The following is a 26628-nucleotide window of genomic DNA, read 5'->3' on the forward strand; positions in this document are numbered from 1 at the left end:
CAGAGCAGAGCAGAGTAGAACACAGAGCAGAGCAGAGTAGAACACAGAGCAGAGCAGAGTAGAACACAGAGCAGAGCAGAGTAGAACACAGAGCAGAGCAGAGTAGAACACAGAGCAGAGCAGAGTAGAACACAGAGCAGAGTAGAACACAGAGCAGAGCAGAGTAGAACACAGAGCAGAGCCGAGTAGAACACAGAGCAGAGTAGAGTAGAACACAGAGCAGAGCAGAGTCGAGTAGAACACAGAGCAGAGCAGAGTCGAGTAGAACACAGAGCAGAGCAGAGTCCAGTAGAACACAGAGCAGAGCAGAGTCGAGTAGAACACAGAGCAGAGCAGAGTAGAACACACAGCAGAGCAGAGTAGAACACAGAGCAGAGCAGAGTAGAACACAGAGCAGAGCAGAGTAGAACACAGAGCAGAGTAGAACGCAGAGCAGAGCAGAGTAGAACGCAGAGCAGAGCCGAGTAGAACGCAGAGCAGAGCAGAGTCGAGTAGAACACAGAGCAGAGCAGAGTCGAGTAGAACACAGAGCAGAGCAGAGTAGAACACAGAGCAGAGCAGAGTAGAACACAGAGCAGAGCAGAGTAGAACACAGAGCAGAGCAGAGTAGAACACAGAGCAGAGCAGAGCCGAGTAGAACGCAGAGCAGAGCAGAGTCGAGTAGAACGCAGAGCACAGCAGAGTCGACTAGAACACAGAGCACAGCAGAGTAGAACACAGAGCAGAGCAGAGTAGAACACAGAGCAGAGCAGAGTCGAGTAGAACACAGAGCAGAGCAGAGTAGAACACAGAGCAGAGCAGAGTAGAACACAGAGCAGAGCAGAGTAGAACACAGAGCAGAGCAGAGTAGAACACAGAGCAGAGCAGAGTAGAGTAGAACGCAGAGCAGAGCAGAGTAGAACACAGAGCAGAGTAGAGTAGAGTAGAACACGGAGCAGAGCAGAGTAGAGTAGAACACGGAGCAGAGTAGAGTAGAACACGGAGCAGAGCAGAGTAGAGTAGAACACAGAGCAGAGCAGAGTAGAACACAGAGCAGAGCAGAGTAGAACACAGAGCAGAGCAGAGTCGAGTAGAACGCAGAGCAGAGTCGAGTAGAACACAGAGCAGAGCAGAGTCGAGTAGAACACAGAGCAGAGCAGAGTCCAGTAGAACACAGAGCAGAGCAGAGTCGAGTAGAACACAGAGCAGAGCAGAGTAGAACACAGAGCAGAGCAGAGCAGAGTAGAACACAGAGCAGAGCAGAGCAGAGTAGAACACAGAGCAGAGCAGAGCAGAGTAGAACACAGAGCAGAGCAGAGCAGAGTAGAACACAGAGCAGAGCAGAGTAGAACACAGAGCAGAGCAGAGCCGAGTAGAACGCAGAGCAGAGCAGAGTCGAGTAGAACGCAGAGCACAGCAGAGTCGACTAGAACACAGAGCACAGCAGAGTAGAACACAGAGCAGAGCAGAGTAGAACACAGAGCAGAGCAGAGTAGAGTAGAACGCAGAGCAGAGTAGAGTAGAACGCAGAGCAGAGTAGAGTAGAACACGGAGCAGAGCAGAGCAGCGTAGAACACGGAGCAGAGCAGAGCAGAGTAGAACACGGAGCAGAGCAGAGTAGAACACGGAGCAGAGCAGAGTAGAACACGGAGCAGAGCAGAGTAGAACACGCAGCAGAGCAGAGTAGAACACAGAGCAGAGCAGAGTAGAGTAGAACACAGAGCAGAGCAGAGTAGAACACAGAGCAGAGCAGAGTCGAGTAGAACACAGAGCAGAGTCGAGTAGAACACAGAGCAGAGCAGAGTCGAGTAGAACGCAGAGCAGAGTCGAGTAGAACACAGAGCAGAGTAGAGTAGAACACAGAGCAGAGCAGAGTAGAGTAGAACGCAGAGCAGAGTAGAGTAGAACGCAGAGCAGAGTAGAGTAGAACACGGAGCAGAGCAGAGCAGAGTAGAACACGGAGCAGAGCAGAGCAGAGTAGAACACGGAGCAGAGCAGAGTAGAACACGGAGCAGAGCAGAGTAGAACACGGAGCAGAGCAGAGTAGAACACGGAGCAGAGCAGAGTAGAACACGGAGCAGAGCAGAGTAGAACACGCAGCAGAGCAGAGTAGAACACAGAGCAGAGCAGAGTAGAGTAGAACACAGAGCAGAGCAGAGTAGAGTAGAACACAGAGCAGAGCAGAGTCGAGTAGAACACAGAGCAGAGTCGAGTAGAACACAGAGCAGAGCAGAGTCGAGTAGAACGCAGAGCAGAGTCGAGTAGAACACAGAGCAGAGCAGAGTCCAGTAGAACACAGAGCAGAGCAGAGTCGAGTAGAACACAGAGCAGAGCAGAGTAGAACACAGAGCAGAGCAGAGTAGAACACAGAGCAGAGCAGAGTAGAACACAGAGCAGAGCAGAGTAGAACACAGAGCAGAGCAGAGTAGAACACAGAGCAGAGCAGAGCCGAGTAGAACGCAGAGCAGAGCAGAGTCGAGTAGAACGCAGAGCACAGCAGAGTCGACTAGAACACAGAGCACAGCAGAGTAGAACACAGAGCAGAGCAGAGTAGAACACAGAGCAGAGCAGAGTCGAGTAGAACACAGAGCAGAGCAGAGTAGAACACAGAGCAGAGCAGAGTAGAACACAGAGCAGAGCAGAGTAGAGTAGAACGCAGAGCAGAGCAGAGTAGAACACAGAGCAGAGTAGAGCAGAGTAGAACACGGAGCAGAGCAGAGTAGAGTAGAACACGGAGCAGAGCAGAGTAGAGTAGAACACGGAGCAAAGCAGAGTAGAGTAGAACACAGAGCAGAGCAGAGTAGAGTAGAACGCAGAGCAGAGCCGAGTAGAACACAGAGCAGAGCAGAGTCCAGTAGAACGCAGAGCAGAGCAGAGTCGAGTAGAACGCAGAGCAGAGCAGAGTCGAGTAGAACGCAGAGCAGAGCAGAGTCGAGTAGAACGCAGAGCAGAGTCGAGTAGAACGCAGAGCAGAGCAGAGTCGAGTAGAACGCAGAGCAGAGCAGAGTCGAGTAGAACGCAGAGCACAGCAGAGTCGACTAGAACGCAGAGCACAGCAGAGTAGAACACAGAGCAGAGCAGAGTAGAACACAGAGCAGAGCAGAGTAGAACACAGAGCAGAGCAGAGTAGAGTAGAACGCAGAGCAGAGTAGAGTAGAACGCAGAGCAGAGTAGAACACGGAGCAGAGCAGAGTAGAACACGGAGCAGAGCAGAGTAGAGTAGAACGCAGAGCCGAGCCGGGTCGAGTAGAACACAGAGCCGAGCCGGGTCGAGTAGAACACAGAGCCGAGCCGGGTCGAGTAGAACACAGAGCCGAGCCGGGTCGAGTAGAACACAGAGCCGAGCCGGGTCGAGTAGAACACAGAGCCGAGCCGGGTCGAGTAGAACACAGAGCCGAGCCGGGTCGAGTAGAACACAGAGCCGAGCCGGGTCGAGTAGAACACAGAGCCGAGCCGGGTCGAGTAGAACACAGAGCCGAGCCGGGTCGAGTAGAACAGAGCCGAGCCGGGTCGAGTCCAGCGGAGTCGGGTCGAGTCCAGCGGAGTCGGGTCGAGTCCAGCGGAGTCGGGTCGAGTCCAGCGGAGTCGGGTCGAGTCCAGCGGAGTCGGGTCGAGTCCAGCGGAGTCGGGTCGAGTCCAGCGGAGTCGGGTCGAGTCCAGCGGAGTCGGGTCGAGTCCAGCGGAGTCGGGTCGAGTCCAGCGGAGTCGGGTCGAGTCCAGCGGAGTCGGGTCGAGTCCAGCGGAGTCGGGTCGAGTCCAGCGGAGTCGGGTCGAGTCCAGCGGAGTCGGGTCGAGTCCAGCGGAGTCGGGTCGAGTCCAGCGGAGTCGGGTCGAGTCCAGCGGAGTCGGGTCGAGTCCAGCGGAGTCGGGTCGAGTCCAGCGGAGTCGGGTCGAGTCCAGCGGAGTCGGGTCGAGTCCAGCGGAGTCGAGTCGAGTCCAACACAGTCGAGTCGAGTCGAGTCCAACACAGTCGAGTCGAGTCCAACACAGTCGAGTCGAGTCCAACACAGTCGAGTCGAGTCGAGTCCAACACAGTCGAGTCGAGTCGAGTCCAACACAGTCGGGTCGAGTCGAGTCCAACACAGTCGGGTCGAGTCGAGTCCAACACAGTCGAGTCGAGTCGAGTCCAACACAGTCGAGTCGAGTCGAGTCCAACACAGTCGAGTCGAGTCGAGTCCAACACAGTCGGGTCGAGTCCAGTCCAGCGGAGTCGGGTCGAGTCCAACACAGTCGAGTCGAGTCCAACACAGTCGAGTCAAGTCCAACACAGTCGAGTCGAGTCGAGTCCAACACAGTCGAGTCGAGTCGAGTCCAACACAGTCGAGTCGAGTCCAACACAGTCGAGTCGAGTCGAGTCCAACACAGTCGAGTCGAGTCGAGTCCAACACAGTCGAGTCGAGTCGAGTCCAACACAGTCGAGTCGAGTCGAGTCCAACACAGTCGAGTCGAGTCGAGTCCAACACAGTCGAGTCGAGTCCAACACAGTCGAGTCGAGTCCAACACAGTCGAGTCGAGTCGAGTCCAACACAGTCGAGTCGAGTCGAGTCCAACACAGTCGAGTCGAGTACAACACAGAGTAGAGTCGAGTCGAGTCCAACACAGAGTAGAGTCGAGTACAACGCAGAGTAGAGTCGAGTACAACACAGAGTAGAGTCGAGTACAACACAGAGTAGAGTCGAGTACAACACAGAGTAGAGTCGAGTACAACACAGAGTAGAGTCGAGTACAACACAGAGTAGAGTCGAGTACAACACAGTAGAGTCGAGTACAACACAGAGTAGAGTCGAGTACAACACAGAGTAGAGTCGAGTACAACACAGAGTAGAGTCGAGTACAACACAGAGTAGAGTCGAGTACAACACAGAGTAGAGTCGAGTACAACACAGAGTAGAGTCGAGTACAACACAGAGTAGAGTCGAGTACAACACAGAGTAGAGTCGAGTACAACACAGAGTAGAGTCGAGTACAACACAGAGTAGAGTCGAGTACAACACAGAGTAGAGTCGAGTACAACACAGACTAGAGTCGAGTACAACACAGACTAGAGTCGAGTACAACACAGACTAGAGTCGAGTACAACACAGACTAGAGTCGAGTACAACACAGACTAGAGTCGAGTACAACACAGACTAGAGTCGAGTACAACACAGACTAGAGTCGAGTACAACACAGACTAGAGTCGAGTACAACACAGACTAGAGTCGAGTACAACACAGACTAGAGTCGAGTACAACACAGACTGGAGTCGAGTACAACACAGACTAGAGTCGAGTACAACACAGACTAGAGTCGAGTACAACACAGACTAGAGTCGAGTACAACACAGACTAGAGTCGAGTACAACACAGACTAGAGTCGAGTACAACACAGACTAGAGTCGAGTACAACACAGACTAGAGTCGAGTACAACACAGACTAGAGTCGAGTACAACACAGAGTAGAGTCGAGTACAACACAGAGTAGAGTCGAGTACAACACAGAGTAGAGTCGAGTACAACACAGAGTAGAGTCGAGTACAACACAGAGTAGAGTCGAGTACAACACAGAGTAGAGTCGAGTACAACACAAAGTATCCCTCAAAAAAAAGTGGTGGAACAGCAGAATAATATTAAGACACAATTTTGAATGACAAAAAAGCATACAATATGAAAACCACCGAACGGAGGAGCAGCGCACAGCACCTGATAAATTTTGGTCAGATGTTTCAAAATTCAAAAGGCTCATTGATGACACGATCAAGCTAGAATAACATTGAGGTGTTCACAGTGAGTAAAATTACAACTGTAATGCTTACGGTTTGAAATAATTCAGACTCAGCTACAGTCTGCCCCGGAGCACACCACTAGTAACCCCTTGTACAAATGCAGTTTTGTTTTAATATCAAGCTAAATTTAGATTTACCAATAATTTATGTGGTCTTTTGCAAAACATGACTTCAACAGTGAACTAGTGAAATCAGGTCAATACATTTTCCTATAGCTCATGATTTTGTGGGAATATGGGGTAATGGGTAATTAGCTGTGGTCCATGAAGGGCCATTGGCATCTCTCTCCATTAGAGAAAGGCAACTGGTTATATAGCTTGAATGGCACGACTTCACATCAAGCTTGGGGCAAGTCACGGAGACAGGTCTCCAAGAATTATCACAGCCGGCACTGGAATTGAACCCATTGTTACGAAATCCAACTTACCTTGTTGAATGCAGAGGTCAGGAACTCCAAGACCCCTTCTGACCTCCCCACATGTGGAAGCTGGGAGCAGGCTGCACATGCGCAGTTCAACATCTGCACATTCTTCGGGGCCAGGACAGGCCCAGCAAGCCCGCACATAGAGGCAAAAGGAGGAGGATGCAAAAACCCAAGTCAAGTGACTGGGTGTGGAGCGTGAGAGTTAAGATGTGTCCCAGAGAGAGGGACAAGGTGGGGGGCAACAGGGAGAGGTCCCTAAAGGAAGTCCCAAAAAAGGGCCAAAGACAGGGGGCAGAAACAGATCCCAGTTGAGTTAAGAGAGGAGCAGAGAAACAGGCTCCAATCAGAGCAGTGGTACATCTTAGGAGCAGTGGTGCTCTGCATGGCGTGGCGGTAGAGCTGAAATTGTGCTTATAATTTGATGCTCAAGTGTATTCCAGGGGAACAGAATCTCTAAAGGCGAAATCACAACCCTGCATCCTGGCTTGTTGAAGCCGTCTGGTTTGAAGCAACTTTTAGAGAGAATTCCAAGGCGAGATCTTGGAAGGTGAAGATTGGGAAACCTCGTGAGACAGCCGGTATTTCAGTGAGATCGGTTGACTTGCTGTGTCTAATGTCTGGGTGAATTGTTGAGGAATCCGTGGAATCTGTTTTGGTCACATCTGTCATTTATTGTGCAGTGTGGTGTGTCCGACCACAGTTTGCCTGTTAATTCACATGTGTCTTGTACTTCCCCTGAACGTTTGAGTATAAGATAGATATTATAAATTGTTTTATCTTTCTTAACTTATATAGTAAAGTTTATTTTTGTCTGTTCAAAACCTGTGGAATCTTATGGCTTTATTCACTGAACAAGTGTCTTAAATCTCAAACTTTGCCTGCTTTAAACAAAACATTATTGGCCTCTAATTGGATATCAACAACTTGGGGATCTGGCCAAGGATCATAACATAAATTGGGGGCTCGTTCGGGATTTCAAATCCATAGACAAATATGAGTGCTGGTACTTGCTGAGGTTAAAGCTGATGAGATTTTCACAACGAATTGAACTAGTGATTGAAAAGCAGAATGGTTTTGTTAATCGTGAAGACTTTTCTGGAGAGGGGAGATTTATCCCAGAGTGATTTGCAACAATTAACCAAGGCTAAGTTAATTGCCTTAGAGTTAGAAGAGTTAGAGTTAGAAGCAGAGTCTAAGAAAGAAGACATTATTGAGGTAATAGCACAGCACCTGGGATTGGAAGAAGAAAAGTTAATCCAGATAGCCAATTCAGCTGAATTAGCTAGAATTCAGTTGCAGATGAAGCAACTTGAAGTAGAAAAAGAAATCCAACAGAGGGCGGTAGTGAGAAGTGACTGAGAAGCATTCTGGGAGAAGTCAGCACAGTCACCGCAACTCAGAAGGGGATCGAGGAGAAGGACCCTTGCACTCAACAGGAGGAAGAGCATCCAACAGAGGGCGGTAGTGAGAAGTGACGGAGAAGCATTCTGGGATTGGACGCTACGTCCAGATCCCTGATGGAAACAGTTAAGGATGCCAAGCTGCACGACGTCTTCAGCAACCCTGCAGACGGAGCGCAGCGTAGATACACCTGGTCGCGGCCAGACGGGTCCATTCGTTCCAGGATAGACTTCCTGTTTGTGTCCCGTGCATTCACAGTCAGATCCACCGACGTCAAGCCGGTGTTCTTCTCTGACCACTGCCTCCTACTGGCGGACTGCCACTTGGAGGAAGACCTGAGGGTGGGCAGGGGGGCATGGAAGCTAAATGTGCAACTGCTGACCCCAGAGAACATTGAGGAGCTCAAGAGGGATTACAAAGGTTGAAGAACCGTGAAACCCCTCTTTGAGTCCCTGACACACTGGTGGGAAGTGATCAAGGGAAGCATCAAGAGGTTTTTCATCCTCAAAGGCACCCAGAAAGCTAGAAAGGAACAGAGGGAAATGTCCCGACTCCAGGAAAAGATGCAGAATCTGCTCCGGCTGCAGTCGATGGGGGTCGATGTCAAGGAGGAGCTCCAAGAGGTGAAGGGCCAGCAAGCCTCGCACTTTGCCTCGGAGGCCTCCAAGATCATCTTCCGTTCCAGAGTCCGCTCCGTGGAGCAGGATGAGACGTGCTCACGTTTCTTCTTCCAAAAGGTACACAGAGAGCGCTCTGTGATCAGCAGCCTGAAGGAAGAAGACGGCTCAGTAAAGTCATCACGGTCCGACATTCTGAGGATCAGCAAATCCTTTTATGCCGGACTGTATGACGTGAAGCCCACGGACAGCACGGCCTCCCAGTCCTTCCTGTCCTCTATCACGGAGGTCCTAGACCACAGTACGCGGGAGAGCCTAGACAAACCGCTAACTCCTGACGAACTGACTAAGGCCCTCGAGTCCTTCGAGAAGAGTAAAACCCCCGGAAGCGACGGCCTGCCGGCGGAGTTGTATTCGGCTCTGTGGGACTTGATCGGCCCAGACCTGCTAGAAGTGTACGAGAGTATGCTCCTGGCCGGCAGCATGTCAGAATCCATGAGGAAAGGCATCATCACCCTCATCTACAAGCACAAGGGGGAAAGGGAGGAAATTAGAAATTGGCGACCCATTTCACTGTTGAATATGGACTATAAGATTCTGTCCAAGGTCATCGCCAACCGGGTCAAATCCGCTCTGGAATTGGTGATTCACCCTGACCAGACCTGCTCTGTGCCAGGCAGGAAGATCTCTGACAGCCTGGCGCTGCTCAGGGATACGATTGCCTATGTACAGGACAGGGGTGTGGATACCTGCCTCATCAGCTTGGATCAGGAGAAGGCCTTTGACAGAATATCGCACACCTACATGGGGGATGTGCTCTCCAAAATGGGCTTTGGGGAGGGAATTCGAAATTGGATCCAACTGCTCTACACTAACATCAGTAGCGCAGTCTCAATCAATGGGTGGGAAACAGATAGCTTTCCGATTAAATCTGGAGTCAGGCAGGGCTGCCCTCTCTCGCCTGTCCTTTTTGTGTGCTGCATAGAACCCTTTGCCGAGTCCATCAGGAAGGATCCGGGCATAAGAGGAGTGACGATCCCAGGCAGTGGAGGCACTCAGGTAAAAGCCTCCCTGTACATGGACGACGTCGCCGTCTTCTGCTCGGATCCGCTGTCGGTGCGCAGACTGATGCACGTCTGCGACCAGTTCGAACTGGCCTCGGGAGCCAAGGTAAATCGTGGGAAGAGCGAGGCCATGTTCTTTGGGAACTGGGCTGACCGATCCTTTGTCCCCTTCACTGTCAGGGCTGACGGCCTGAAGGTGCTGGGGATATGGTTCGGAGGGACCGGGGCATGCGTTAGAAACTGGAAGGAGCGAGTGGCTATGGTGAAAAGGAAACTGGGCATGTGGGAGCGACGCTCCCTCTCCATTGCGGGTAAGAACCTGGTCATCAGGTGTGAGGTACTCTCGCTGTTGCTGTACGTGGCGCAGGTCTGGCCCATTCCACACTCCTGCGCGATGGCGATCACTCGAGCCATCTTCCGCTTTATCTGGAGGTCGAAAATGGATCGTGTCTGCAGGGACGCGATGTACAAGCCTCTAGATAAAGGGGGAAAAAACGTGCCCAACATCGCCCTCATACTGATGGCCACCTTTGTGTGCGGCTGCATCAAGCGGTGCGTAGACCCTCAGTACGCAAACACCAAGTGTCACTACGTGCTGAGGTTCTACCTGTCCCCGGTGTTGCGAAGGATGGGTCTGGCCACGCTGCCGCGGAACGCTCCAAGTAGTTGGACCGTGCCGTACCACCTGTCCCTGGTGGAAAAATTTATGCAGAAAAACACCTTTGACCACAAGTCCATCAGGCAGTGGTCAGCACGTAACGTCCTAGAGGCCCTGAGGGATAAGGAGAGGGTGGACCCTGTGGGATGGTTCCCCGAGCAGACTGTCAAAGTCATTTGGCAGAATGCCTCATCGCCAGAACTTTCCAACAAGCACCAAGACGTAGCTTGGCTGGTGGTGAGAAAGGCCCTCCCCGTCAGATCCTTCCTACACGCCAGGAGTCTCACCCCCTCTGCACGATGCCCTCGAGGTGGCTGTGGTGGGGAAGAGACCGTTGTTCACCTCCTTGTGGATTGTGCCTTTGCAAAGAAAGTCTGGAGAGAGATGCAGTGGTTGCTGTCGAGGTTCATCCCGAGCAGTTCTGTGACACAGGACTCTGTGCTCTACGGGCTGTTCCCAGGGACACACACCGAGACAAACATCAACTGCAGCTGGAGGATCATCAACTCGGTGAAAGACGCGCTTTGGTCTGCCCGAAACTTGTTGGTCTTCCAGCACAAAGAGTTGTCCCCGACCGATTGTTGCGGACTGGCACAATCCAAAGTCCAGGACTACGTGCTGAGGGACGCACTAAAGCTTGGGGCAGCTGCCGCAAAGGCGCAATGGGGAAGGGTCGCTGTCTAAGACCTTTCTACCACAGCGCACCGAGAGACTGGGAACTGTTTAGAGCCCCTCGGGCTGTACAGATCAAAATGAAAGGCTGTAAATGACTGTAATATTGTTTGTACTGATGCACCTGGTGATACATTTTGTAAAAGTTTAACCTGGATTGTACCCTTGTAATGTTGTTTTTGAAATGGTTTTGAATGTGATTGAAGATTTTTATGAATAAAGTATATTTTTACAAAAAAAAAAAAAAAAAATTCTGGGAGAAGTCAGCACAGTCACTGCAACTCAGAAGGGGATCGAGGAGGACCCACTGTCGAAGAACGGAATAACCCCAAACATTACATTGCTGTAGTGTTTCCACCCCTCCCTCCTCCTCAAACCAAAAAAAGAGATAGGGAGAGGCAGTACCTTCAGGAGTGCACCAGACCTGCGAGGGGCACTCTTCTGAAAGTGGATTTTAAAAAAAAGCAGTTGATCGGTGAGTAAATCCTGGTGAGTTTTTTTTTCAATCTATTAAAGTAATTCATTAAAATTCAGTAAAAGTGTTGAACTGGGGGGAAGCAAATTTTGCAGAAATGAGAAGGGACTTGGCTGAGGTGGACTGGACAGCACTGCTGGAGGATAAAACAGTGGAAAGCACTAAAAGGCGAGATCCTAATTGTACAAAGTAGACTTGTCCCCTACAAAAATAAGAGTGGTACTGCCAAATCTAGACCCCACTGGTTGTCCAGAGGAATACAGGGGAAGATCAAACAGAAAAAGAAAGCGTACGATAGGCACAAAGAACTAAGCACTGCAGATAGCCTAGACAAATATAGGAAGTGCAAGGACGAAGCAAAAAAGGAAATAAGGAAACCAAAGAGAGGGCATGAAAAAAGATTTGCAAGTAGAGTTAAAGATAACTCAAAGATGTTTTACCAAACATTAATGCTAAAAGGTTAGTTAAGGAAAAAGTGGGACCTATCAGAGATGAAGATGGAAACTTGTGTGTAGATGCAGAGGCTGTGGGAAGGGTTTTGAATGAATATTTTGTCTCCGTGTTTACAAAGGAAAGGGAGGATGTAGATATAGTAGTCCAGGAGGAACACTGCGAGATATTGGACGGGATAGTCATAAAGAAAGAGGAAGTACTCGAAGGGTTGAAATCCTTGAAAGTTGATAAGTCACCAGGGCCAGATGGATTGTTTCCGAAGCTGCTGAAGGAAGTCAGGGAGGAGATAGCAGATGCTCTGAGGATGATTTTCCAATATTCTGTAGATACAGGGGAGGCACTGGAGAACTGGAGAAATGCAAAAGTAGTTCCATTATTTAAAAAGGGATCAAAGGAAATGCCAAACAATTATAGGCCAGTTAGTCTTACATTGGTGGTGAGCAAATTAGTAGAATCAATCCTGAGAGATAGGATTAACTGTCATGTGGAAAGGCATGGACTAGTCAGGGATGGTCAGCATGGATTTGTTAAAGGAAGGTCTTGCCTCACAAATTTGATTGAATTCTTTGAGGAAGTGACAAGAAGGGTTGATGAAGGTAGTGCAGTGGATGATGTGTACATGGATTTTAGCAAGGCATTTGACAAGGTCCCACATGGCAGATTGGTCAGGAAAGTAAAAGCCCATGGGATTCAGGGTCATGTGGCAAGCTGGATAAAAGGTTGGCTTTGTAACAGGAAACAAAGGGTAATGGTCGACGGATGCCCTTGCGAATGGAAAGTTGTCTCAAGTGGTGTTCCACAGGGCTCGGTGTTTAGGCCCTTGCTGTTTGTGTTATATATTAACGATATGGACGTGAACATGGGGGGCACGATTGGGAAATTTGCAGATGACACAAAGATTGGTCGAGTAGTGGATAGTGTAGAGGATAGCCATAATCTCCAAAACGATATAGATGGGTTGGTGGAGTGGGCGGTAAAGTGGCAGATGGATTTTAACAGAGAAGTGTGAGGTCATACAGTTACAGGGATTACACAATAAATGGGAATATACTAAGAGGGGTAGAGGAAGTGAGAGATCTTGGCGTACAAGTACACAGGTCCCTGAAGGCAGCAGTTCAAGAAAACAAGGTTGTAAAGAAGGCATATGGAATGCTCTCCTTCATTGGCAGAGGTATAGAATATAAAAGTAAGGATATAATGTTGGAATTGTATAAAACACTGGTGAGGCCACAACTGGAGTAGGGTGTGCAGTTCTGGTCACCACATTACAGGAAGGACGTAATAGCTCTGAAGAGAATGCAGAGGACGTTTACGAGAATGGTGCCCGGGTTAGAAAAGTGTAGCTACGAGGAGAAATTGGATAGGTTGGGATTATTTTCTTTAGAACAAAGAAGGCTGAGAGGTGACTTGATTGAGGTGTACAAAATTATGAAGGGAATAGATAGAGTGGACAGGATAAAATTGTTTCCCTTGGTGGAGAATTCTAGAACCAGGGGACATAGATTCAAGATAAGTGGCAGAAGGTGCAGGTGGGACATGAGGAAGAACTTTTTTACGCAGAGGGTAATGGGTGTCTGCAATTCGCTGCCCAAGTTGGTGGTAGAGGCAGAAACTCTAAACTCTTTTGAAAAGTACCTGGATTTGCACCTTAAGTGCTGTAAGCTGCAGGGGTATGGGCCAGGTGCAGGAAGGTGGGATTAGAAAGGGCACCTGGGTGTCCTGGGGCTGGCATGGACAAGATGGGCCGAATGGCCTCCTTCTGTGCTGTAACTTTTCTATGGTTCTAAATGAAAAAGCTTGAATTCTTGAATTTGAAAAAGAGGAAAAAGAAAAAGAGAGCAAAAGAAACAACAACTTTGGAGTCTGGTCAAGGATCAGAACACCATGATGTTGGTGTCATTTTGCACCACTTTCTAGTCATCAAGCTAACTGCGCTAACCAATACAGTGCAACTACAAATTAACAAAAGCAGCAATACCCAGCCTTTGGTTCAGCTTGAAAGTCATCATCTTCGTCTTGTATGGTCAACAATGCTGTAGCTTTCTCCTGCGCTATGTTGCTAAGGCGTTGGGCAAGAGTTAGTCGCTTTGAACGTGAAGCATACTTGATAGCCAGATTTAAGACATTCTGGGTCATAAATTCCGAAAGTTCTTCACAGCGGAATTCACGCTCTACCTTACAAGACAGCTAAATAATAAACAAAACGTTAGTTTTTTTCCATTTTGCTTCAAAGAAAATACAATGCACTGCTCATTTTACAAATCTTCATTTAAAAATCAATTCCAACATAGGAAAAAAGTAAATTATAATAGTGCATATTGACAAAAATAAGTATAAGCACATTTTGGGGGAAAAAGCAAACTGCTGTGGCGTGCTGGAAATCTGAGATAAAAGAAGAAAATCCCAGAAATACTCAACAGACCTAGCAGCATTTTGAGAGAAAAAATTTCCAGCTGATGAATTTTTGACAGAATATTTTGTGAGTATTTGCCACATTTTATGCTTTATTTCAGGACGTTTTGGGATTCATCTTGGTGCTCCGGTCAAAACATTTGTGCTAATATTAGAATTCTTCCTTTCGTATATCCAGTGTAAGCATTGCCAAGGCAGATTTATCTGGATTTCTGAAAAGAGAGACATGTTGCCGAAGCACTTTTCTGGAAAAAACGCAAGAATACCAAATTTCAAATGATTATAACAATTTATACCATGGGAGAAAAGGATGCAGACCGCCTGAAGCATTGCTATAAGGAAGGCAATGGGGGACTATACGCTCCCAAACTCCCAGCTAATTCAAAATGGCGGAAGGCTTGAACATATTCCTTATGTTTGCAGGCAATGTATCTCTGTGTATGAATTTATTTTACTTCCAGCAAGCGTAAATGGGCCACATTACAAGCTTGACTGATCATCTTACACTGGCTGTTAGTGTAGCCATGAACACACTCAGGGTTGTTCAGCAAATGTTGCCCAATCACAAATTCACATCTAACGGCAGACATTTTGTTTTGGATTTTGCAAGTGCGGGCTGGTTGAGTATGGTCTGTACTCTGCCAATTACAAGCAACTGAAGGAACATGCTGCTCTGCCTAAAACACAATTAATATTAATTATAAGTAATATTGCGTATGAACTTCAGTGCCGGTGCGATGCCAGGTAGGTAGGTCGTATGTCCCAATATTTGGCTGATCAAATCAAACAGCACGTTCCTTTGGTTGTGACACCAACGTACATTTAAAATGGAATTGCACCTATAATTCATCACAAAAAGGCCCTTTCTTTGTATGATGTTGACAGAGCTCCCTCTTCACAGGCAGGAAAGGGAGGATGTGTATATTTGCAGAAACAGCTGTTGAAGATTATATAGAATTTACTCACAGCAAACATCTTCATTAGCAGTTCCTGCTGTTCCTTTAGTGCTTGGCGTTTTGCAGTTTCGTCAAATTCATAGCTATTTTCTGCCAGATAGTCAAAATGATTATGAAATAGAACAGATCTCCAGTACTGTTCCTGGGGAGATGGGAAAGAATTTAAAATCACTCATGATATACTACCAATAAAATTTAAACACAAGTTTCACATATACCAGAAAATATTTTGGATTGAGCTATTTATATCAATATAGTGAAACCCGCAAATAGGTTTACATCTAATGAAATCCATCCATAACAACTACCCTTGAGATTAATCACTGCTTCGAGATCCAAGTCTCAAATTAAGTGCCTTCAAATTCCCACAGAAGCAGTACATGCTAGAAACTACAATATAGCACCATCTGGCATCTTTCAAAGGTTAGAGACAACAGTGTAAGCATAAAATGGCATTATTTGACTATGGATAACGATGGTCTTTAAGACGCTCTCTGGCAATAATTTTCACCCCTCATCAGTTGGTTGGCAAACTGGTAGAGCTGATCATCCACCAGGCATAGAACCTGTCTGATTTTAATTTCCGTTTATTTCTTCGCTTTGCCAGTTTACCACCCACATGATGTTGGTGTAATTTAAACCCCCTTCCCCCAGAATCTCACAAACCACGTTATTGGAAGTTAACTATAACTATGTTTTCAACATTACAAGTCTTTACAAGCCTCTTACTTTGGAAATGGGACAGTGTTTTAAATGGATGCACAAGATCCTCACGGTTTCAAAAGGTCGTCATTTTTATGAAAAAATGGTTCATAAATGAATTGGAAGTTTTAAAAATATTACATCCATAGTTCTGCATGCAATTGTAAGCACATCCATTTACCAGGGACCCCACTATCTATAAGAATCACAACTCAGAAAAACGGTTCATGTTCAGACATCTTCACCAATCTTCCTTGACATATTGTTATTGAAAAAAATTCAGAAAATGCAACAAATTTGTTACCTAAACTGATAAATTTGGATCAATTCAAAAAGAGATCAGCCATGCCCCAATCTGCACTCAAACAGCATGACAGGTTCTCTTTAACATGCTTCCTTACAGTTGGAGTATAATGACTTAATTTGTTTTTTATTAAATACATTTTGAAATTAAGAAATAATAAGGTACAAAACTCTAGATTTTGCAAACAAGGTTAAAGTATTGTTGCATAAAAGGAAAACAATGTTTAGGCATTACCTCAGGGCACTGCATCAATGCAAAAGATGCTACTTATCACATACCTCCATTTGTCCTTTTTCTGAACTAGTTTGGCAATAAGGTAGCTTCAATGGTAGGATTGTTACAGTGGGGCGTGGAAGTGTAGGTGGAAACTTAGATCCTTTACATGGAATACATCTATTGGCAATAAAATGGACATCTTAGTTTTCCGGATATGAGAAACTTGCATCTGTCAGTCTTGCATCATAATTACCCTTCCCCTAAGCAGAAAATGATTTTTTTCCTCGTACATTGCCCAACCTGCTCTATTTGAAATAATTAAAGTGTTGCCATGGAAGTCCACAGGACCACCAATTAAGTGCATAATAGCAACCAAATAATTTGAAAGCATTCATGCAAGTTATACAAAGGCTCACCAGTGTGACGTTTGGCATGTATTTTTAAAAAGTGCAGGTGTTTTTGAACTGTGAAGCTATTTCATAATGGATCCTTCATTTAGCTGAAAAATTTTGAGAATGCAGGAAATTGGATAGCAAATTCAGGCCAGCCTGAAGGAATTAAAAAGTCTATCAGCTGTATCCATCAAATTAATTCAAGCAGTACCAATATTGGGCTTGGGACCACAAAACGCCCACAATGTTACAAAAGGTGCTCACATTCAGACAATCATAAGAATGACTAGTATATGCAATGGGAGCATTCATATTGATGATTCAGGGTTATAACAGTTTAAATGGCTCAATTTCACACACCAGGTTAGGGTGATAACTGTATATTGCATAGAAGGAGATTTACCTTTAATTTAGCCCATGCTGCACACCCCATTTTTTCAGAAATTAGCAGCTTTTATTTTGATAGAGCTGAAACTAGTGAAAGTTATGAAATGTGGAACTTCTGAATCATAAAAGAAAATCTTCATTTATTGCTTTAGAAAAAAAAGTGTATAGGCTTCATTTGTGGGAAAGCTACACCCAGTTATTTCCTACTAGGTGAACATTGCCATAAATGCCACACTGCCCGTGTGAAGGTTCAACTTCTGCATTAGTTATCATAATATGTAGAATTACTAGAGAGTGTCATATAAATACATTTGGGCACTATATATACACAAGTATCCCAATTTTACCGAACACTTCACCAAAGGTTTTCCCTGCTTAGCACCAATGCAAACTTTGCCATATTAATGCACCCTAGCTGACAAATCGTTCAAGATCCACCTGAAAAGTGAAATAAGCTTAAAGAACTGTTATGAATCCATTTTTTTGCACTCTGAAGTTACTTTTGTACTAGATTAAAAGAAATGAAACAATTTCGAAAGTTCATGATGTAAAGTAATGAAGGGTACAATTAAGAGTTTGATTTGTAACATGGTTCGAAATAGTGCAACTTCAGGATGTAACTTTCTGTGGGCAACTTTTCATATTGATAGAATTGCAAAAATGCACATCATACATCCACTAATTGGCATACTTTCTTTACCTGAGCTGCTGAGGGTTTTCATGGATACCAACCACCCAGTAATAATCAGATTTGCCCTTGCAATGGTCTCTGGTGTTAGAAACAGGAATCCATGTGTTCCCTAGAGATCTGTTCAGCATTCGTACTATCCCCTCTGAATCTGCAAATACTGGGGTACCTACCAAAAAAAAAGTATGAAACATTAGACAAAGCTCCAATCGTTACGCATATTTAGTGAGAGTAGCATTGTTTTGGGATCGTTAACGGATTAAAGACAAGTTACAAATGCTATTTCAAAATGACGTTAACTATAATACAAAGGCAATCAAGTTGGAGCGTCAAGACAGGTATACTGATTGAGATGTTTAAACTTAAAGTCCAGTCCTTTTGCCAGAACATTTATTATACATTGAAGAAAAAAATACAACTATACTTGCTGCAGTAAAACAAGGGCCCAATACAGCAAAAGAACAGGCCTTTATCCAATGTTCAGAAAACTAAAGTTAAAAGTATATGACCATCTTTTAAGAATCAAGCCAAAGTGAATTAACTGCTAATTGCAAATGGATTTTTTTTAAAACATGAATTTAAAGCAAAAATATTATAAATGCACCACAGGATGATATCCATCCAATAAAGATAGGCTTGGACTTTAAAAATAACCCTTTAACAGTTTTAATGAAGGATCTTATTCAAAAAGTTAATCTTTCTTTGCCCATTAAATACTCAGTAACTTGTTGTGGACATTGAGTGTTTTCTCAGTTCCTTTCTCTCTCCATTAGTATAACATATTATGTTCATCAGTACATTCTGAACATATTTGAATGCATTTAGAATATATGCACAGAGTATGCCATCAGGTTAGGAATAGGTTATTCCAGGTTGGGAACTATATTCTCTCTCCTTCATAGTCTACATGCTAGGTCCTGCGGTAATTGGAACTTTGAGGATAGATATTAAAATCACCTTCAGCAGAGAAACCCTGCCACATCAGGTAAGACTTCTTGTTAAGAGGAAGGGGTATGCCTTGCAGAACCTGTTTTTTCCTTCTTCCTAATTCCATTAGTTGTACTCCCAGACATTGATCTCCATCAAACCCAGTGCCTGAAGAGAGAAAGCAAACTTTATCCAAGATAGTTAATGACAAGAGACCCTTTTATTAGTCCCCCTAAAAGTAAAACTAATGAATATATACCGAATCTCCTAGTTGGGATGTAGCTGGTTTTCAAATCAACTTTCCATGCTAGAGAATTACAGGATAACAACTGAGCAATTATACCACATGGCGGGAATGGGTAAATGTCAACTACCTCCAACAATCAACTACTTCTGAATCGTTAGCGTTTCTTTGCCAGGAATAAGTTAAAAGTTTCAAAAGGTTAAAATTTTATTCAAAACAATTCTGGCCCTTCAAAAGGGATTAATTCAAATAAATTTATTATTTGGTTAATTGGACAAAAGTATTTCATTGGCTTTAAAGCACTTTGGTACGTTTGGTGGTTGTGAAAAGCACCATATAAATCTGAGACTTCCTTCTTGGGTCACTAAAACCGCAGGGATTTTAAACATCCACTAGGGGGCAGTTTTCATTTACACATGGAAGGAACAGAATTGCAGTATATTCTTGTGAATTCAACAACTTACACTTATATAGTACCTTTAATATAGAAAAACACCCCGAGTACTTCACAGAAGTGTTAGTAAAAAATAGAAGCCAAGCCAAAGAAGAGGTGAGCGAAAGCTCAGAAGGGGGTCTTAAAGGAGATGGAGCTAAAAAGGCAGAGGAGTTTAGGAAGGGGATTCTGCCTGGGCTGTTAAAAACAGAGCCAACAATGCAAGGGCAAAGAGGAGATGTATAAGAGGCTGAAATCAGAGAGTCTGGGTGTGGGTGGGGTTGTAAAACTGAAGGTTACAGGTTTTTAAAAAAATTCTTTCATGAGATGTGAGCGTCGCTGGCAAGGCCAGCATTTGTTGCCCATCCCTAATAACACTTGAACTGAGTGGCTCACTAGGCCATTTCAGAGGGCAGTTAAGAGTCAGCCACATTGCTGCGGGTCTGGAGTCATATGTGGGTCAGACCAAGTAGGATAGCAGATTTCCTTCCCTATAGGACAGTAATGAACCAGATGGGTTTTTCTGACAATCGGTGAGTTTCATGGCTACCATTACTGAGGCTAATTTTATCAATTCTTTCTTTTATAAGTTTTTCTATTCCAGATTTATGAACTGAATTTAAATGTTACAGCTGCCGTGGTTCGATTTGAACCCATATCCCCAGAGCATCAGCTTATGCCTCTGGATTACTGGTCCAGTGGCATTACCACAATGCCACCACCTACTTCCCATGCCACCATCTTCCCTCCCACCCTCCAAAGGGGGAGGGAAGAAGCCACAGAGGGATTAAAAGATGAGGATGCTAATTTTAAATCCTGAGGCTTCAGAGGACCAGGAACCAAAGCAAGTCAGCAAGTGCAATCTAATGGGCGAGTGGGACTGTGTGCCTAAAAAAATGTTGAAGTTAATAGAGGGTGAGAGATAGGAGGCTAGACAGGAGAGCATTGGAATAGTCAAGCCTGGAGGTGACAAGACATTGATGAGTGTTTAAGCAATAGATAAGGATGAAGGCATGGGAGAATGAAGTCAACAATATTGATGTTGTGTTGGGGGCTGAAGACAATAGTCTTTGGCTTTTCCAATAAAATATGCAGCACTGTCAAGTTAGAGAATGTAGTTGTGGCTTTGATTAGGGCATTTTTAGTGCTTTGGCAAGGTCAAAATATGACTGAAGGAATTGAAACAAGGGGGCGTGGGAGCAATGAATCAGAATTTGCGAGTCAACAACACATTCAGGAACTCGAGGGGAAAGGGAGGCTGGAAATGGAGCATTGTTTGACAATGACTAAACTGCTCATTTCAGTTTACTGCGTATTTCAAATTATGCTTAAAAGGGGCTACTCTGTCATGTTAATGCAGTTGCTCAATTAAAATGGCTAGATATTTTGAATTTGGCAGAAAACTTAGAATTATCAGAAGGATACATGCACCTAAAAAAATTGGGAGTGTGCTCTTAAAATTTTTAAGATAGTGAATATACACACCATACCTGTTAACACATATATTAAAGCTGTTGCCTGCCTGTTTTTGGAATATTAAAGTGTGTGGTTTTAAATTTGCCATTCAACATTTATAAAATATAAATGAAAATAATTAGGAAAGTTCTGTCTTTTACAACAAAAGTAACATTTTCCTATTTACTTCTGTGCGTTAGGGGGCAGCAATGTTTCCAGTGAATTTTCAAAAGCCACAAAACAAATATCTGTATTTGAGCTCTTTTCAGTCCACCATCTAGTTTTTGACTTAGCAGACGTACAAAAGAAACATAATTGGCAAGAATTGTGATGTTTGCTTCAGAGCAATTTACTTCCAAATAATGAATTAGCGTTTGCAATAATGACGAATGGGACAAAAAGCCAGAGATTGAAACATATCAATATCAAAACTGTTGGCCTGTAAATTGCAGAACTTCCCAGCTCTTCACAACTTCTGACCACATTCAGCCATCTCAAACAGCAATTGGCAATGGATTGCACATAACGCCAGTCATGATTCGGAGCCATTTGACAGGCATCACTTAAAACTGATTTTAAAAACAACTTTGTGGATATAAAAGGACAAAAACTGAGAACAGGGCTTGGCCAGTTGAAATACAAGTATTCAGGAAAGTAGTGAGGAAAAGGGAAGGATAGAATTATCATGCAAAACATTAATGATTGGCTAGTGTTGTCATTGTTCCTACAATACAACAGCAACTACACTTCAAAATGCACATAATTCGTTGTAAAGCGCTTCAAGATGCCCGGTGATCATGAAAAACACTGTATAAATGCAAGCTTTTTTTACTAGTAAACATTCAGGACTTTGGTTCATGTCTTATTTACAGAAAGAGCCTTAAGCCTCCTGAGAGGGGAAGCAGCTGCAAACATTTCCACTGAAGTTATTATTCCCCCTACTTTTCAACCTAGTATTGCTGGGAACTTGTCTTGTGAAGAAAACAGCTTTTTATGCTCAACTACTAAATCTTGACTTTTCAAAGATCCTCAAAGGCATCAAGACCATCTTGCACATCAGGTGCAACTTAGTCAAATGTACCACTTGGGAATATCTGCAGGCATACTGAATAACTTACTTTAAAGCAGAGTTAAACACTTGTGTCTTTCCTGCACATGTTACACAAGAACATAAAGAGCAGGAGTAGGTCATGTGGCTTACTGGGCTTCCACCATTCAGTAAGATCAAACCTGATCAGATCTTGGCTTCTGCTCTACTTTCCTACCTTTTCCCCATAACCCCTGACACCCATCGAGATCAAAAATCTGTCTATCTCAGCACTGAATATATTCACTGACCAAACCACCACAGCTCTCTGGGGTAGAGAATTCCAAAGATCCAGAACCCTCTGAGAAAAGAAATTCCTCCTCATCTTAGTCTTAAGTGGGAGGTCTCTTATTCTGAAACTGTGCCCCTAGTTCTAGATTCCCCAACAAGGGGAAACATCCTCTCAGCATCTACCCTGTCAAGGAACCTCAGAATCAGATAATATATTATCCTCAACGCCATGAGCTAATATATTATTCTGAACACCTTATGCAGTAACCTTTTACGTAGGATCTTTTCGAATGCCTTTTGGAAATCCAAACACTACATCTGCTGGTTCCACTTTATCCACTCTTGTTACATCCTCAAAGAACTCTAATAACTTTTTCAGACAAGATTCCCCTTTTGTAAAACCATGTTGATTCTGTTGACTGTTGATGTTGGTCTGTTTCCATTTTGTAACTTTGATGCATCTTTATGGAGTGGTTCACTACAATGCCCTAAAATGACATCACATTGATGGCAGCTGGTTTGGAGTGGAAGAGAATCTAAACCGTAAAACTTCCTATAGCTCAGCACAAATTGAATTCTAATTATAGATGACTGGTGTGGAAAACTGAAATATGGAAATGATTTGAAACTGCAACAAGACCAAGGCGTATTGTTGCGTTATTCTGCATTTTGCTGCACTATGCCAGACTTGAGACTATTTGCTGATGTGCTTGGCCAGAACTAAAAGTGATCCATTCCTCAGCAATAATCCCAAAACTGTCAACAACTAAAAAAGTGTGGCGATTCAGAAATAATTTTAAATGAATTACCTCGGTGATAAGAAATCAATAGCTGTTCTCCGTGTCCTGACATAGAGACCACAGGCCCCATTAGGCTGAAGAGCTCCTTTTGTACACCACCAATGCTGAAGACGCGAACAATCTGAGCACTTGTCGAAACAGCAGCCCAGCCCTGACCGAGACAAATGGCTTCAATGTTTTCATTATCTGGCATATCCACCATCCATTCTTTGTTTGTATCCCTGGAGTTGAAGTGAATACACTGGAGTGTGCTGATAGACAGATAGAAAAGCAAAGTGTCTGAATATACACAATAACTTACTTTTTGAAGGGTGCATTATTGATCGCTTCTTGTGCTGGGCTTGAAAGAAGACATACGGGTTTGGCTTGGATGAGCTGAATGGATCGGGATGAACAAGTTTGGGTTCCCCCAATAGTTCAGCAGGTTAGGATAGCAAATGGCTGAACCATGCATGCCAAAAAAGACTCCTGGTTCAATCCCTGGTCTTTGCCAATTTTACTGTTCTTCCAGTGCACGGAAGTAACTTGTGACTTAGTTCAGTTGGGAGCATTTTCCTCCTTAGATAACCTTTTTGATTTCAAGAGCCACTATGATTTAAGAAAATAAAATAGGTTGACACCGAGGAAATCTTTCATTGTCAAAGGGATTGTCTTTTAAATAAGAGAGGTTGACATTAAGGAAACCATGACACTATTTGAACAGTAGGAGCTTTCCTGGTGCATTGACTAATATTTCTCTCTAAATCTACACCACCAAAGCAAATTATCTGCTCAACCATTCATTTGACATATGTAGGGCCTTGTTATGTGCAAATTGGTTGTCCTATCTGCCCATATCACAGCACTTCAAAGAAACTCTCTTGCATGTCAGAGAAAAAGGTACAATATAAATGAAAATTCCTAGCATGACAAAAGGCCTTAGTTCCCCTTGCTACAGAGAAGGGATCACTGTTCAGGAATTAAGTTCCTAGTCACCATCCAATAAGCCCTGTTGCCAAGGGACATCAGCAGACAGCGTGTCAGGATAAGATTTGAGTTCATCTACAATACCTATTACAGTTGAATAGCCTGTTTACACTTCCTGTCCAGGATCACACATGAATTACAGCCTCTCTGGCGAAATACAGATTGGTACAAATTTAGTTACTTCCATTGGTTCCATCAGCATCCATGCTTCCCCAATCTGTTGCAACAAAGACTTTCCGAAGTGTACCAGTCAAATTTGGATTCAGAACCCGGCATAGGAAAAGCTTAATCAGATCCAGCCAGATATTTTGTGCAGAAAAGGCCTTTACCATTCAGCAATTAATGGATAGTTTCCAACTCAGTCAGCAGAACTTGTTCAGATTTTCCAGTTCAAACAGATTATCCAGAACCCAGTGACACAATGCAAATTTCAGTAAGAGCCAAGTCTTCAACAGTAATTATTCTCAAAGTCTAACATAAGCGCAAACATTATTCTGCCCTGTAAGCTGTGCTGATGACACATACAAACCAAAAGGTCATGACTTCTCTTCTTCGTAGAGATGCTGACTGATGTGCTGTGTATTTCCAGCATTTTCTGTTTTTATTCCAGCTAAGTGGAAAGAGCAGGTGGGTGGGGCTAGCTGGATTGGTCTTGCAAAGAGCTGGCACAGACATGAGGGGTCGAGTGGCCTCCTTTAGCACTGCAATCATTTAATGATTCTAACTTCCTCAAGCTCTCCAGCCACCCTCCTAATGTCTTCATTTCTCCAACTCCCACCTCTTAAGCTTTCCCGTCCCTGCGCTCAGTCGTTGGTGGCTGTGCTATGAGCCACCTAGACCCCAACTCTCCGGATTCCTTCACAACCATCCTTAAAACCCACTCTTTAGCACAACCTTTTAGTAACACTGCCCAATGTCCCCTTTGGTTCAGTGTAATTTTACTTGCGCTCCTGTGAAGCATCTCAGGGTATTTATTTCTACATCAGAGACACTGTATACGTCCAAACTGTTGTTCATTCAACAATACTGGCTTTTACATACCTCGTGATCCTGTTCCTGAATTGAATTATTTTGAGAAGCAATCCACGGTGCCACAAAGGCCATGACCAGAACTGGCACCCTATCAGGCTTACCCCCTTTGCACACGTGTGCAAACAGAAATTAAGGTGTGTGTGCCAAGTGAAGGGAGCTTATGGGCCAGAGTTTGCCCACAGACTGCATGCTGGATAGCATCAATAAAATAATAGATTTTTGTTTTCAGCTAATGCTATCAGGCAAACACTGACTGTAAATACTTCATCCACATTCATTGGTGCAACACAACCTAAATCACAAATATTTAAAAAATCTCCCTCCCTTGCATCTTTACCTGGGCAGTTCATCAGTTTTTGCACATGCTAGTAATACTGCTTCCTGTGATAAGTCAGCCATGGTGTGATTCAGAACATTACTCAAGTGTATTGCATGATGTACTGAGGTATCATGGAATTCTACATCTATAGCATTATCTTGTTCATCACTGTAGCAGCGAATAATACCAGTGGAATTCCACACCTAAAAGATAAACCAGATAAAATTGTTCAGTAAGGAAGGAATACTATGGCTTAGAGTTAACAAGAACAGTGTTTAAAATCAGCAACAAGATGAAAAACACAGTGGGCGTTATTATGAGAAAATTAATTTTGATACACAATTTGATGGGCAATGTAGGCTTTAAATAACCACAGTATTACATTTTAACTGCATCAGAGGTTTAAAGCTGAATTGCAATAGTTTCTTAATATGTGGTACATTAGTTCTTAAATCTCTATAGGTGTATAATCAAATATAATCTCTCACCCATACTATGGGCCTTTGATCCTATTGAAAGGAATAGTCCTGTATTAGAAAATGTGATATCTATATATTTGATATTACTCAGTATCTGAACTAAAATGGTTGTTCAGTAATTAACAGTAGAATGTTACAAGTCATCCCAATAGACATTATCGATTGCATGACATTACTCCAGGAAGAGCAAGCAGTTCTCCCTTTTTCTTGAGCAGCATTATTCCTTCAACCAATACCATCAAAAACAAGCAACTGGTCCCTCATTTTATTGCTTTTTCTGGGATCTTGCTATTCATAAAATAGCTACCTCCATAATCACCACATTTTAAAGTACTTCAATGCAATGAAATATTTGAGACAAGTGTTAGGCTTTTTTGTTTGAAATTATTATCCTTAGAAAATTTTAAGAAAATGTGATGTTTCATTCGAGTGTATTTTATCTCTAAGGCAGGGGCGTGAAGAGACTAAATGCAATGGTGCTTGAGCTTACCATGAAACGATGCAAGAGGTGAGAGGGTGTGGAACAAGGCTGAAAAGGCTTTTGCTGCGGTGTTGGCACTGGTCCAGAGTATGCTGCAAATACTGGTGCAGCTTGTGCACTACTAGCTTGGTCATTGTCATCATCATCACCATCATTATCCAATTTATCTAAATGGGTGGGAGATCCAATATCTGAAGCAAATTTATAAAAATTTCAAAATTATTATTTAAACATCATGTCCCACTCTCCCAACCCAGTTACAAAATTAATATAAATGCTATAAAGCTTCAAATGAATGATCACTTCTTCATCATCATCCACCAGTCACTGCCTTATTGGCGATGGAGGTGACAGATTCATGCCTTTTGTTAGCAAGTCATCGTCCTCTTCATCAAATGTTTTTGTGTTCATTCAGGTAAATGATATCTGTGCTAGGGATTGCAATATTTTCCCTCTTGACATTTCATCAAGTACTCCAAGGCCATAGCCAATTGCCAATACTATTCAACTAAAAAATGTTTCTGAACACCCAGTCTCAAGAGTTCGCCCTCCACTGCAATACTGTGAATGATTGCTTATCGCATCAAAGATCAGGATAGTTTGCGTGCAC

The 26628-nt window shown here is 44.1% G+C and overlaps 1 protein-coding gene across 3 annotated transcripts in view; it reads right to left on the minus strand.

The window, feature by feature from the left end:
• wdhd1 (WD repeat and HMG-box DNA binding protein 1) overlaps positions 1–26628 on the minus strand; it is a 76346-nt gene that overhangs the window by 19587 nt on the left and 30131 nt on the right. For all 3 annotated transcript variants that reach the window (XM_078562645.1, XM_078562643.1, XM_078562646.1), the window contains 8 exons: positions 26028–26209; positions 25077–25261; positions 22751–22992; positions 18522–18659; positions 17577–17733; positions 16160–16274; positions 14886–15017; positions 13486–13694 (listed from right to left, as the gene is read on the minus strand). In XM_078562645.1, the coding sequence (XP_078418771.1) occupies positions 13486–13694; positions 14886–15017; positions 16160–16274; positions 17577–17733; positions 18522–18659; positions 22751–22992; positions 25077–25261; positions 26028–26209 (1360 nt within the window). The remainder of the gene's footprint in view (positions 1–13485; positions 13695–14885; positions 15018–16159; positions 16275–17576; positions 17734–18521; positions 18660–22750; positions 22993–25076; positions 25262–26027; positions 26210–26628) is intronic.

The sequence above is a fragment of the Cetorhinus maximus genome, chromosome 18, assembly GCF_964194155.1.
Source record: "Cetorhinus maximus chromosome 18, sCetMax3.hap1.1, whole genome shotgun sequence".
In the NCBI taxonomy this organism is placed as follows: Eukaryota; Metazoa; Chordata; class Chondrichthyes; order Lamniformes; family Cetorhinidae; genus Cetorhinus; species Cetorhinus maximus.